Raw genomic sequence first — 12,956 nt, 5'->3', positions numbered from 1 at the left:
ATTGCCGTTTGTACACACGTCGCTCTCTTTCAGTTTGGTCATGTAGATCTATTTGCCTGTTTTGAACCGGTTTTCACAGCGCCCCCATTGATGTAGCCCTGTGGTGTTTCTGTTGCCGGCACAGCCCCGTCGGTACACAGGCGGTAGAGGAGTGGTAGCTGCTGCAGTCTGTGACTGAGTTCTGTGGCATTGAGGTTTGAAGGCCTTAGCTGAAGACAAAAAAAGTATCAAATAATTAGAAGTATTCATTTTTTTTTTTTTCTTTATTTTTTGAGACGGAGTCTCGCTCTGTCGCCCAGGCTGGAGTGCAGTGGCCGGATCTCAGCTCACTGCAAGCTCCGCCTCCCGGGTTCCCGCCATTCTCCTGCCTCAGCCTCCGGAGTAGCTGGGACTACAGGCGCCCGCCACCGCGCCCGGCTAGTTTTTTGTATTTTTAGTAGAGACGGGGTTTCACCATGTTAGCCAGGATGGTCTCGATCTCCTGACCTCGTGATCCGCCCGTCTCGGCCTCCCAAAGTGCTGGGATTACAGGCTTGAGCCACTGCGCCCGGCCAGAAGTATTCATATTAGACAGATATAATTGTCTTCCTGAAAGAGTCCAGTAGAAACAGCTGAAAAGTTTTTAGAGCTCAAGAGTCAGTAAGAGGATCTGATAAGAAGAGGTAGAAGCCACTTGCCTTCTTCCTTACCAGAAGTTTCCTACCTGAGAGTAAAATTACGAAAGAGATCCTTTCAAAACAGCAACAAAATCTGTTACTACCCAGCAGAACAAAAGAACTTAAATGTGACACTAATATAAAGAAAACAAAAACTTCCTTGAAGATTATTTAAAAGAGACTCAAATTGTGGACATGTTAAGGTGATTCCTTCCTATTAACCTGTACATTTAATGCACTTTGAATCAAAATTCCAGTGGGATTTCCTTTTCTTGGGGTGGGCAGTGGACTTGATAGATTCAGCTTGAAGCTCATTCATGAGAGTGATTTTGAACCCGCTGCCCGGAAGTCTAGGAAAAGCTGCTCTAGTATTCTCAGGAAATTTGGTTCTGAATCCTGAACCGTTGCATCCAGGGACTCAGCAGACAGTAAGCAAATCCGCAACTCTCACTTAGAAAACAGCGCACTGGGGCGGTCAGAGTCGGAACAGGCCATGTTTCATGTTTTCATAAACGTTTCCCCGATTTCCTCCCACTGAAGTGCTGCTGGGCCACCACTCTCGGAGGACGACAAGCTGCAGGGTACAGCCTCCCACATGCCCGAGGGCTTTGATCCAACGGGACCTGCTGGGCTCGGGAGGCCAACCCCTGGCCTTTCCCAGGGACCAGGGAAGGAAACCTTGGAGAGTGCTCTCATCGCCCTCGACTCGGAAAAGTAAGACCTGATGTGTGATTGCAGAGATGTCTCAGGGCCTGTTTTAATCTGCACCCCGTGTGTTTCCCCATGGCGTCATTTTAGCACTTTTCAGCTTTTTGATTAATGCTGTTTATTAGAATAATTTGTATATTTTCACACTATTTTGGGAAATCATTGCAAATTACTGTCCTCTGATTATATTAAGAGCAACATGTGACACCTTTGAAGTCCTAAGTGAGGAGGTAGTCTTGGTGAGCTTCGACAAACATTTCCTGGTTGCTGTTGACCCTGAACTGCCCTTAGGTCATGAGAGCAGACACTACTTCTGCTGCCTTGGCACCGTTTTCCTCCCAGGCCCCACCACAGCTGTGCAATGCAAGGGTTGGGCCAAGGGGCCCTCCAGGCTTTCCTGACAGCTCGCAAAAACCCAGCCCCCCTCGTCCTCCTCTCAGCATTGCCCCCCCACTGGGAGGCAGACCAGCCCTCCTCATCCTCCTCTCAGCATTGCCCCCCCAGGGAGGCAGACCAGCCCTCCTCATCCTCCTCTCAGCATTGCCCCCCCAGGGAGGCAGACCAGCCCTCCTCATCCTCCTCTCAGCATTGCCCCCCCAGGGAGGCAGACCAGCCCTCCTCATCCTCCTCTCAGCATTGCCCCCCCAGGGAGGCAGACCAGACTGTGGCACTGAGGCTTGTGTTGGCCTCCTCCCTGGAGCTCCCCTCTGTCTGCCTCCAGCCTCACCTCTGAGCCTGTTCCTGAAGTGACGGTGCCATCTGCCGATGCCCACAGACCCTGCTCACTGACCAGACCCCAGACTGTTCCCAACCCCCACTTTCTCCCCCATCCCTTGGTGATTGCGTTAATCTGCTTTTGTGTCAATATAAAGAAATGCCCAGGGCTGGATAATTTATAAAGAAAAGAGGCTTAATTGGCTCACGGTTCTCCAGACTGTGCAGGAGGCGTGGTGCTGGCATCTGCTCCTTGGGAGGCCTCAGGAAGCTAGTCATGGTGGAAGGCAAAGCGGGAGCAGTAGCAAGAGACAGAGAAGGGGAGGCTCCCAGACTCTGAAGTGACCAGATCTTGTGGGAACTGACTGAGCAGGAACTCACTCACCAGGGGGAGGGATGACGTGAAGCCATTAATGAGAGATCTGCCTCCAGGATCCAGTCACCTCCTACCAGGTCTCACCTCCAACACTGGAGGTCACATTTCAACATGAGGTTTGGGAGGGACACAGGTCTAAACCATATCAGTTATCAGCTTAGTCATCGAGTTAAGGTTTCAAAGCAAAAGTGCCAGTGTTGACAGCTCTCACTGCCCCAGGCATCTTCTGTAGTGTGAGCTGTGCCCTCACTCATGACCACGCTGTGTGGGCTCATCCTGGCCGGGGCTGGTCTTGGCCGTGCTGAGCATAGATGAGGTCCTTGGGGCCTGCCGTGACCCTGTTCCCCTGCATCCTGCGCTGGCTCTGTTGTCGCGTTGTGTAAAGCCTCACGGTGTGTAGCGTTCTCCTGCAGTGACTGGGAAGGCAGTTTCTTGTTCTGCAGCTTTTACCATGAGATCTCTCAAGACTGGTGGGTTTGCACTTGAGCTTGTAGGGCTGGTGGGCAGACGTCCCCTGGGCCTTCCAGCCTTCAGCTTCACGTGGGGGACGCGGAGCCCCATGCTGACCCAACTGTTGTCCTGTGCTTCCCACAGACCCAAGAAGCTTCGCTTCCACCCAAAGCAGCTGTACTTCTCCGCCAGGCAAGGGGAGCTTCAGAAGGTGCTCCTCATGCTGGGTAAGTGCCTTCCTGCCACCCGGGCACACGCGACCGGCCCTGTGGCACTGAAAGAAGCCGAGAGCCGTTGTTACCCCTTCCTCGGAAGGCTGGTTTCATTTTGGTTTTCTGTTTCTGTGTCTCTGAGTTCTCTGATGAGTGCGAAGAGGTCGCCCACTGGTGTTGAGGCTTTTTATGGTATTCATATTCAGTTATGCAGGATGGTAGAACTATTCTCTACGAAGTTCTAATCTTTAAAAAGGAATTAGGAATGCGATTATTAAATCAAGCAGAAATGTAGATTAAGGAAAAGCAAAACTAGTGAGTTGGGGCCCTGCTGAGATGTGTGGTGATGACGGCAGCTGATGTGTCACCTGTGCTGATCACAGCAGCTGTGGTGTGGACAAAGTAGGCTTCGGCTATAGGTATTTTATAACAGGCAAACCGATTGCATCAGATTTCTAATACCCAAAAGCGTGCTTGTTAGATAGAGTAGGTAGAGCCTTCCCAGTGATCATCTGGTCTCTGAGCTCACAGCTCTAGGCTTGATTTCTCTGACGTTCAACGTCTCTGGGTTGAAAAGGATGATTAAGAAGCCCTTTACTGGACAGTACGTCAAGTAAAAAGAAGCGAAACCATTTGCTCTTAAAAAAAGGTTTATTTATGTTGACCAGCAGTTTTTTAATCATTTTCGTCACAGACTTCACATGACAATAAGGTCACCTCACTGCTCCATTGCTCACTGTCCCCTCAGACCTCCTGGGAATTGACCGATGCTCAGGCCTCTGTCTCCGGCCTTGCTTGCTCCCCTAGGGTATGTCTGCCCTGGTCAGCTGCCTCACAGGGCCTGGGGCGGCCACGGCCAGTACGCACGGAAATATAGAAGGAACCTCAGAGTTTGAGCAGGGCGGTAAAGGGAAGAGCGTGCCTTGCCGAGTTAGTTCTGACAGAGGGACCTGCCTGTTCGATTCCACAGGAGACTAGCGCACTCAATTCTCAAGTCCAGAGGATGGTGCTGTGGGCGGGTCGCGGCGTGGTTCGAGGTGGCTGTTTGTGTGGAAGCTGGTCGTTTGTGAGTGCTTGCCAGCCATCGTGACAGTCCTGAGCTGGAGTCTGTGGCTACATCTGAAATCATTAATAAAACTGTGTTTGTTCACAGTGGACGGAATTGACCCCAACTTCAAAATGGAGCACCAGAATAAGCGCTCCCCACTGCACGCGGCGGCGGAGGCTGGACACGTGGACATCTGCCACATGCTGGTTCAGGTTCGGTGGCACGGCGCCCTCCTAGGGCTCTTCACCTGCTCTCCTTTATTTTTATCAAAGCAAAATCATACCACGTTTTTGGTTCTTCCATAGAACTGTGGTTCTTCCATAGAACTGTGAAGCGGACACAGAATCAGCTTTTCTGCCCGAGTCCTGCAGGTGGATCGGTGCTTCCCACTGTTTCTTCCGGCATTTACCACGGCCTTTGGGAAGAGCATGCTGCTGTTTGGCTGTTTCTTGATTTGCTTTCTTTGGTTTTGGTTTTGGTTCTTCACACTCATGACTTCCCCCTGGGGGAGCCAGGCACTCGGAGGGGCACGGACGCCCTTCCTCAGCCCCGTTGACTGGCTCCCATTTTGTTTAGATCAGATCGTGTGTGCATTTTCAAGCTGAACCGTGTCATCTACAGGCATGTTGTGTCTGTCGTGAATCAGTGGCTTGTGTTTCTGTTGGTTGAGTTGACTCTGCCTCCTGCTAATTTATTCTGAACCGTCTGAACACTGCCCGCTTTCTCTGGGTTCAGACACACAACTCAGTTTGTCCCCCTGTGACGTCCCTTCCCTGATGCCCGTGTTGGGTCTCCTGTTTCTCAGATGCCAGGTTTGAGTCTGGTGCGGTCTGACTTCTGATCCTTTGCATGTGACCTATTATTTGGAAACTTGAGGAACTTTCCTTGAACCCCACTGGTCTGAAGTTGCACCTTGTTGTAACATGGGTCTTTTTAGATCCACTGGGGCATTTGGTGCATGTGCTGTGCCCTTTCAGTGCAGAAATCCACACCTGTCAGTTCCAGGAGGATTTCCTGCGTGACTTCTGTGCCCGGGTCCTCACCTGGCTCAGCTCTGTCCTGGGGCTCTCGTAACTCAGGCGTGGAACCTTCTGGACCGATTTCGTGCCGTGGTCTGTTTTCTTGTCTTTTGGTTCTGCCTTCTAGGCAGCGTTCTCACCTTTAGCTTCGAGCTCCTGGGGGATTTTTAACGTGTGTGGTCACATTTTCAAATCCCAAGAATTGCTTTCTGCTCTCGGATAGTTCCTCTTTCAGTAGGCTCTTGTTCTTCCCTTAGTTCTCTGATGATATTATGGTTACTTTGAAGTTTTATGCTGCTCTGTTTGTTTTAGTTTTTCTTATCTAAAGGTTCTCCTCAAATGCCCAGTGATTCCTGTTTATACTTAAAGTAAACTACTAAAAAGCCGGTGGTAGCTCTTGCTTGCCGAGGGCTGTCAGCTGCAGGGTGATCTGCGGGCCTGGCTGTTTTGTTGGGGCCCCCGGGCCCCACTGTCTGGGATGGACCTGTCCCCTCAGACCGCACCTGTCTCTGCCTTTCTTAGGGCCAGGAAGGAGAGAGTGACGGGGCGCGCCGTCTGCTGTGCTCACACCCACCCGCTGTGCAGCTGCCTCAGTCTGTCCCCCGTTTCCGGAGTCGTAACTGATGGTGTTTTGTTACTATTTATCTGGAATGATTTTTCCCTCCTTTTTTTCTGACCTTTTTCCCTCGTTTTTGGATATATGTGTTTTAAACATAGAACTTGATTTTTATAAATTTAGTCTAACCATCTTGGTATTTTAATAGGAACTTTTAGTCCTTTATACGTAATGTCTTATATTGTAGTTTTAATTTCTAGCTGTCTCAGTCCATTTTCTCTTGCTTTAACAGAATACTTGAGACCGAGTCATTTATAAAGAAAATAAATTTATTTCTCACAGTTCTGCAGGCTGGGAAGCCCAAGGTCGAGGGGCCGCCTCTGGTGACTTCTGGTGAGGCCCTTGAGCTGTGCCTGAACACAGCCAGGAACCCGCCAAGAGGGAGATGCTCCAGCACAGCCTTGCTGCGGACCAGGCCGCCCACACGGGAGCAGGTCCATTCCTGGGGGCTGACCCTGCCTTTCAGAAAGGCGTGGTTCCATCTTTGCAGCCTCATCGCCTCTTAAAGGCCTGGCCTCCCCACCTCATTGGGGCCCCCAACCTCAATAAATAAATCGCATTCAGACCAGAGTGCCAGCCTTTTGAAGCCAGTACTTTTTGGTCGTTCTTCTTGCCGTCTTTTGAATTGATTTTTATTTTGATTGTGCCATTTCTCTTCTCTCTTTTAGTCTGGAAGTTACAAACTTTCCACTTTTTGCCCCAGTGGTTCCTCTCAGTCTCACGTGCAGACTTGACCTACCAAGGTCAGGACTGAATGAGATGGAGATGGGGGAGCCAAGCCTCGGCAGGGGGTGAGGGAGGGAGCAGCTGAGGTGAACTGGGGTCCAGTAAGCCAGGGCTTGGTGGGGGGCTCCTGGAGGCTGAAAGTGTTCCGTGAGAAGGGCTGAGCCGAGGTAGGCACTGGGGCCAGCTCCATGCAGGAGGAGCTGCGGAGGCTGCTGGGCATGTCAGGGAGAAGCAGGAAAGGATTCAGAGGCACTGGGGTGGCCTCGAGACGAGTCATGTGGGCTGTGGTTCATGGTGAGACCATGAGGGAAGTGGCTGACCTGGTGGGAACAGGCTTATTGGGGGGGTGAGGTCTGGGGCAGCCGGGGGCAGGGAGTGGGGGGTGGTCTTCTGGACACAGGCAGAGCTGGAGCGAGGGGTGGGCTGTTCAGGGCAGGAGTGATGCCAGGACATTCATAGTTGGGGCTCTGAGGAAGAGGAAGAGAGCGTGGTCTGGAAGAGGCAGGAGCTGGTGGTGTGGGGCTCGAGAGCAGATGCCCGTGGAGGGCCAGGCATTCGGCTGGGAGGCCTGCTCCTCTCCTGGGAGGCCTTGTGAGGGGTGTGGCGTGATTCTGTTCTGTTGCGGATGGACCTGGATGGGGACAAGTGTGCAGAGCCACGTGGGGGAACGGGCCCACGGGAACAAGGGCTACATGAGCGCTGCCCCGATGGCCCCAGGAGCTGGGCGAGGCCATGAATGTGGGCCGTGTTGGCCCGTGAGGGTAGGCCGTGTTGGCCCGTGAGGGTAGGCCGTGTTGGCCCGTGAGGGTAGGCCGTGTTGGCCCGTGAGGGTGGGGCGTGCCGGGCCCGTGAGGGTGGGGCGTGCCGGGCCCCTGAGGGTGGGGCGTGCCGGGCCCGTGAGGGTGGGCTGTGCTGAGCCTGTTCTCCATGCCCACCGCTGGCTGTGGAGGCTTCTTGAAGACATTCCTCCTGTGCCTGGAATTCCAGGTTGCTGGTGGTTTTCCTCAGGTCATGTAAGGAATGATGCCACTGTCTTCCGACTTGCATTCTTCCTCTTGAGAAATTAGCTTGCCACTCCTTTGAAAGACACTGGTGTTCTCTTTGGCTTTCTTTTTTAAACATTAAAAAATTAAAAATATGGCCGGGCACGGTGGCTCAAGCCTGTAATCCCAGCACTTTGGGAGGCCGAGACGGGCGGATCACGAGGTCAGTAGATCGAGACCATCCTGGCTAACCCAGTGAAACCCCGTCTCTACTAAAAATACAAAAAAATTAGCCAGGCGAGGTGGCGGCGCCTGTAGTCCCAGCTACTCGGGAGGCTGAGGCAGGAGAATGATCTAACCCGGGAGGTGGAGCTTGCAGGGAGCCGACATCGCGCCACTGCACTCCAGCCTGGGCGACAGAGCGAGACTCCGTCTCAAAAAAAAAAAAAAAAAAAGCAAAAAATTAAAAATATATATATGGTTGCATCATGCATACAGAAAAGTCCTTAAAATGTAAACATATGGCTAACAAATCATTCTCCTATGGCCCTGACGTCCCTGCCCCCGTGAGACGCAGTGTTGCTGGCTGCCTGGACACCTGGTGGACACCTGAGTGCCCTCCCCCGGAACAGCAGCTGTTTTGGTCTCACCGCCCCGCACAGTAGGGTTCTGTTTGTTTGCGTTTAACCTTTATGCTGAGTTGTCTAGCGTGAGTTCCTTTGTATCTGCTTCCATCAGTCAGGAAAACAGGGGAGTGTAGAAACAGGACATGGCCGTGGGGCGGAGTGGCCTAGCCCTGCCGGGGCTCCCTGCTGACTGCCCGCGCTCTGTGCTTGCCTGAAACTCACCTTTGGGGAGGCTGCGTGAGGAGCACAGAGCTCTTCATTCTGTTTTATAGTTTCATGTGAGTTTAATGCTGTGAAATAAAATGATGTATTGGGAGGAAATCGAATCGTTATGTCCCTTGGTGCTGCCGTTCATCCAGTGCCCGGGGTCTGACCAGCCTGGAACCACTTCAGATTAAATTCCTAGCCTGATGTTTAATTTGATGGCCCGCCCTGCACAACTTACTGTTGCTGGTCTTAGAGGGATTTCTATTTTTTCTTCCCCTTAGAATCTAAGTGGTTTTCCTGAGATTCTCCAGGAAGAGAGCGATTGGCTTTATCTCTAGTTTGCCCTGAATCCAAGGGTGCTGTTTCCCAGGGGTTCAGCATTTGCAGGGGTGTCTCACATCTCACACCCACTCTTTGGGCAGGCTCTGGCCACACCAGTGAGGGCCTGTGGCGTCCTCTCCCTCAGGCTCCGTCTTGGCCGCGTGGCGTCCTCTCCCTCAGGCTCCGTCTTGGCCGCGTGGCGTCCTCTCCCTCAGGCTCCAGTCTTGGCCGCGTGGCATCATCTCTCCTGGGCTCTGGTCTCAGTCATGTCTTTGAGCCAGGTCTCCTGCAGCAGCACAGGAGAGGGGTTTGTGTTCACCCTGCGAGAGGGTCCCCCGGAACCAGAGGGGTTCATGCTCACCCATCCCTTCAAAAGGTCCCCTAGAACCAGAGGTCCCACTTGGCTTGAGTCTCCTCAGGGCTCCCTGCCCCCACTGGAGCACAGGCACTCAGCCATGTGTGGCTGTGTGTTAAAAGTGAAGACGCGGCCGGGCGCGGTGGCTCACGCCTGTAATCCCTATACTTTGGGAGGCTGAGGCGGGCAGATCACGAGGTCAGGAGATCCAGACCATCCTAGCTAACACGGTGAAACCTCGTCTCTAGTAAAGATACAAAAAATTAGCTGGGCACAGTGGCGGGTGCCTGTAGTCCCAGCTACTAGGGAGGCTGAGGCAGGAGAATGGCGTAAACCCGGGAGGTGCAGCTTGCAGTGAGCTCAGATCGCGCCACTGCACTCCAGCCTGGGCGACAGAGCAAGACTCTGTCTCTCAAAAAAAAAAAAAAAAAAAAAAGTGAAGACACACCCTCAGTCACATGAGCTGTGCTTGGAGGGCTCAGTAGCCGTGTCGCCAGGGGCCGCTGCCTTGAGCGCAGACAGAGAAATGCATCGTGCAGAAAGCGCTTCCCTGGCAGCCGACCTGGAGTCCACCCCAGCCTTTTGCCGGCGCTGGGGGCATCAGTGTTCTGGCTCCCAGACTGGGGAGGGGCTCTGAGGGTCAGTCACGGAGCCTCCTAGGTGTCCGAGCTGCCTCAAGCGCCCCGGGGCCTTTTCCCCACTGACTTGATCTGTGTTTTCGAACCTGTGGAGGCCGGAGCTGTGCCTCCATCTGCTGCGGCTCCGGGGGCTGCTGCCCTCTCATCTGCTGCCTTTGGTGTCCCGGTCCCTCGTGCTGTCGGGTTTCATTGGTGTCCCGGTCCCTCATGCTGTCGGGTTTCATTGGTGTCCCGGTCCCTCGTGCTGTCGGGTTTTATTGGTGTCCTGGTCCCTCGTGCTGTCGGGTTTCATTGGTGTCCCGGTCCCTCGTGCTGTCGGGTTTCACGCTGTGTCTGCGGTTTCTGAAGAGTGCTGAGCGAGGTGCCACATGCTCCCGTCCGAAGTCACCACAGACACTCATGTTTTCATGTTTGCTTTTCCGTCATCTCTCATTAAAAAAAAAAAAATGTTGTAAACTCCTTTACTGTTATCTCCCCCACGCCCCTACCAAGACCATGTAGGGTCCAGTCTTGATTCCTAACCCCTTTTCCTGAAAAGGTGCTATCTCCTTCCCAGGCTGCATCTACCATTCGGTGACAGCTGGTGATGGATAGATGGGTGGTGGGCTGAGAAGAGGGGACTGGAAAGAGCTATTCCAGGCTCAGCCCTGCCCCCCACAGCCTTGCCTCTGAGTGTAGGGGAAACAGAGGCATGACTCACCAGGACCAGGCTCGTGCCAGCTGGGCCACGGCCACACCACACGTGGGGTAGTCCAGTAAACACTGTGGACTCCCAGCAAGGCTGCTGCCTGGTGTTTCCAGGCTGCTGGGGTCGCAGACACCCGCCTGGCCTTGGCTCCCTGTCAACAAACTGGGGGTGGGAGCGAGAGGGAGGAGCGGCCCCTGTCCTAGGAGCCTCACAGGAGAGCAGCCAGCCTGGGCCAGGGGCCGCCAGGTCCCGAGGGTGGCTGACCCAAACATCATAGATGCTTTCGTTGGGTGGCACCCCCTGGAAGAGGGCGTCTAGATCCCAGAGCAGCACTGGGGGCCCTCGGGTTTCAGGGGCCACCCCCCAGTAGCCAGGGCTGGTTGACGGTGGCCATTGGGGATAGGAGGTGGGTGGAGGTGCCAAGGTCATTACCACATTGGGAGTGTAGATAGGCAAGTAGGAGGTGGACAGCTGCCCACAGAGGGAGGCCCTGTGTCCCCGCTGGACAGCCCCCCAGGAACTGAGGTGCCCTGCAGTAGGTGGAGAGGCCAGGCCCTAGGCTCTGGGGAGAGGGTCGAGGGCCCGATGGCTCCCGCCAGCAGAGTCTCCCCCTCCACTCTCGTGGGGCCAGGAAGCGGGCAGAGGGGCCACAGAGGCCTCTCAGAGAAGGGCGGGGGTGGGGTGGGCACTGCCTTCTCCCCACTGAACCCCACACCTGCCTGCAGAAGCTGGCCTGCTCTGTGGCACCAGCCCTGGCCGGGATGCCCCTTCCCAGACTCCCCTAGCAGGGACTGGATGCTGAAGCAATTGCTGGGTGGTGGCAGATGACTGAGCGACTGGTAGAGCCAGCCATGCACCACACAGGGGGGCCCAGGGCATTGGCGAAGGCTCCACCTGCACCCGCTTCTGCCAGTGCCTCAGCTGGGATGAGGCTCATGCAGGTGTAGGGAGGTTGCAGGTGTAGGGAGGTTGCGGGTGTAGGGAGGTTGCGGGTGTAGGGAGGTTGCGGGTGTAGGGAGGTTGCGGGTGTAGGGAGGTTGCGGGTGTAGGGAGGTTGCGGGTGTAGGGGATTGCCGCACTGCAGGTGTCTCTCCTCCCCTCGGGGACTGGGAGAGCCACTGTGCCTTCTGGGCTGCAGGCGGGAGTTGCTGCGGGCCCAATGCCTGGGAGGCGGACCACGATGGGTAGCCGTTGGCGGGGCGTGCGCGCGAGCCTGGGAAGGGCGCCGTCCGTCAGAGCCTCGCGGAGGGTGAGCGGCCGTTTCGGCCTTGGGGCCTCAGACTGTGTGGGACTTGGTCAGTGCCAGCCGCTCCGCTTGCAGTGAGGGTTTGGGGAGCGCGTGGGAGGCGGGTCCTGCTCCGCGTCTGCGTGGGGTCCAGGATGGAGCTGGATATGGGGCGGGACCTGTTTCTTGGCACTGGCAGGTCCGTCTGGACACCGTTGGCCCCCGCGCGGGTCTTGCTTTGACTCTTCCTTTTCTCCGCTGCTTCTCTCCACTCTTAGAGCTTTCTTGGGCTTTGTCTCAGTGTCCTGTGTTTTCATGGGTGGGGTCATTTCCTTCTGCTTACCCGGGTCCTGGGTGCGGTGCGGGTCTGTGAAGGCTCAGCGCTGGGGAGCTGGCAGGCCCCCGTATCCTATGGGCCGCCGTAGCCAAGCCCTCCTTCCTGGGAAAGGACCCCCATCCTCCCCTATGCTCCGCCCGAAGCCGTCAGCCCCTCCTGCCCTTGCAGACTCGGGTCTGTCTGCGCTGCCACCCGCGCTGCCGGCCTGGTGCTGGTGCAGGGGCTTTCGATGCCGGCCTCTCCCTTGAGGGCGCACCCTTTCTTCTTTCTCCAGGATTTTTGGGAGCTGGAGGAGCAGCCTCTGTGTGCTGAGGGAGGCAGAGCCACAGCTCCTCTGCACAGCACGGGTCTCGCTCTCTACCTTGTTTTGTGTTTTTTCAAGCTTACTGCTTGTTAAAAATTAGCTGCTGTAGACTTCTGGCGCTACTTTGCCTTCAGGTCTGGCAGCCGGACCTTGGCTTTGAGCTTTGGTGTTTGAGGTCAGCCTTGCATCACTGCCCCCGCTGTGCGCCTCTAGGCCGCAGCCCTTTGACCTCTGACCCTTGCTCTATGGACCCCGTGTTCTCTTCGGTGATGCCCAGCCCGTTCCAGTCAGAGTCCCCTGAGCCTCTCACTGCCCCTCTGTTTTGTGTGTTTTTTTTAAACAGAATTCACTCTTGTTGCTCAGGCTGGAGCGCGGTCGTTTGATCTCGGCTCACTGCAACCTCTGCCTCCCGGGTTCAAGCAACTCTCCTGCCTCAGCCTGTCAGGTAGCTGGGACTACAGGCGCCGCCACCGCGCCCAGCTAATTTTTGTATCTTTAGTAGAGACGGGGTTTCACCATGTTGGCCAGGCTGCTCTCAAACGCCTGACCTCAGGTGATCCACCTGCCTTGGCCTCCCAAAGTGCGGGGATTACAAGCGTGAGCCGCCGCGCCGGGCTTCTCTGCCTGCCTTTGGCCTCCCGAAGTGCTGGGATGACAGGCGTGAGCCGCGGCGCCTGGCCTCTGCCCCTGTTAGCCTTTACGAATTAGCCTCATTTTCCATATAGACCATTCGAGGGCTGTTTAAAC

At 55.1% G+C, this 12,956-nt stretch overlaps 1 protein-coding gene and 2 pseudogenes across 41 annotated transcripts in view; 1 reads left to right on the top strand and 2 right to left on the bottom strand.

The window, feature by feature from the left end:
- Positions 1-12,956, top strand: part of EHMT1 (euchromatic histone lysine methyltransferase 1) — a 229,481-nt gene that overhangs the window by 169,831 nt on the left and 46,694 nt on the right. For 39 of the 40 annotated variants that reach the window (XM_077966801.1, XM_077966790.1, XM_077966781.1 and 36 more), the window contains 3 exons: positions 1,197-1,370; positions 3,049-3,131; positions 4,270-4,376. In XM_077966801.1, coding sequence (XP_077822927.1) covers positions 1,197-1,370; positions 3,049-3,131; positions 4,270-4,376 — 364 coding nt within the window. Of the gene's footprint in view, positions 1-1,196; positions 1,371-3,048; positions 3,132-4,269; positions 4,377-6,081; positions 6,390-12,956 lie in introns of those variants that run through there. The other variant, XM_015116215.3, reaches the window with a different exon arrangement.
- Positions 6,979-7,965, bottom strand: LOC144334930 (uncharacterized; annotated as a pseudogene). The gene has a single exon (XR_013405228.1). The product of XR_013405228.1 is annotated as an uncharacterized LOC144334930 (transcript).
- Positions 10,352-11,592, bottom strand: LOC106993553 (forkhead box protein H1 pseudogene; annotated as a pseudogene).

This window comes from Macaca mulatta, chromosome 15, assembly GCF_049350105.2.
Source record: "Macaca mulatta isolate MMU2019108-1 chromosome 15, T2T-MMU8v2.0, whole genome shotgun sequence".
Classification (NCBI taxonomy): domain Eukaryota; kingdom Metazoa; phylum Chordata; class Mammalia; order Primates; family Cercopithecidae; genus Macaca; species Macaca mulatta.
This window is presented reverse-complemented; position numbering and strand designations above follow the sequence as displayed.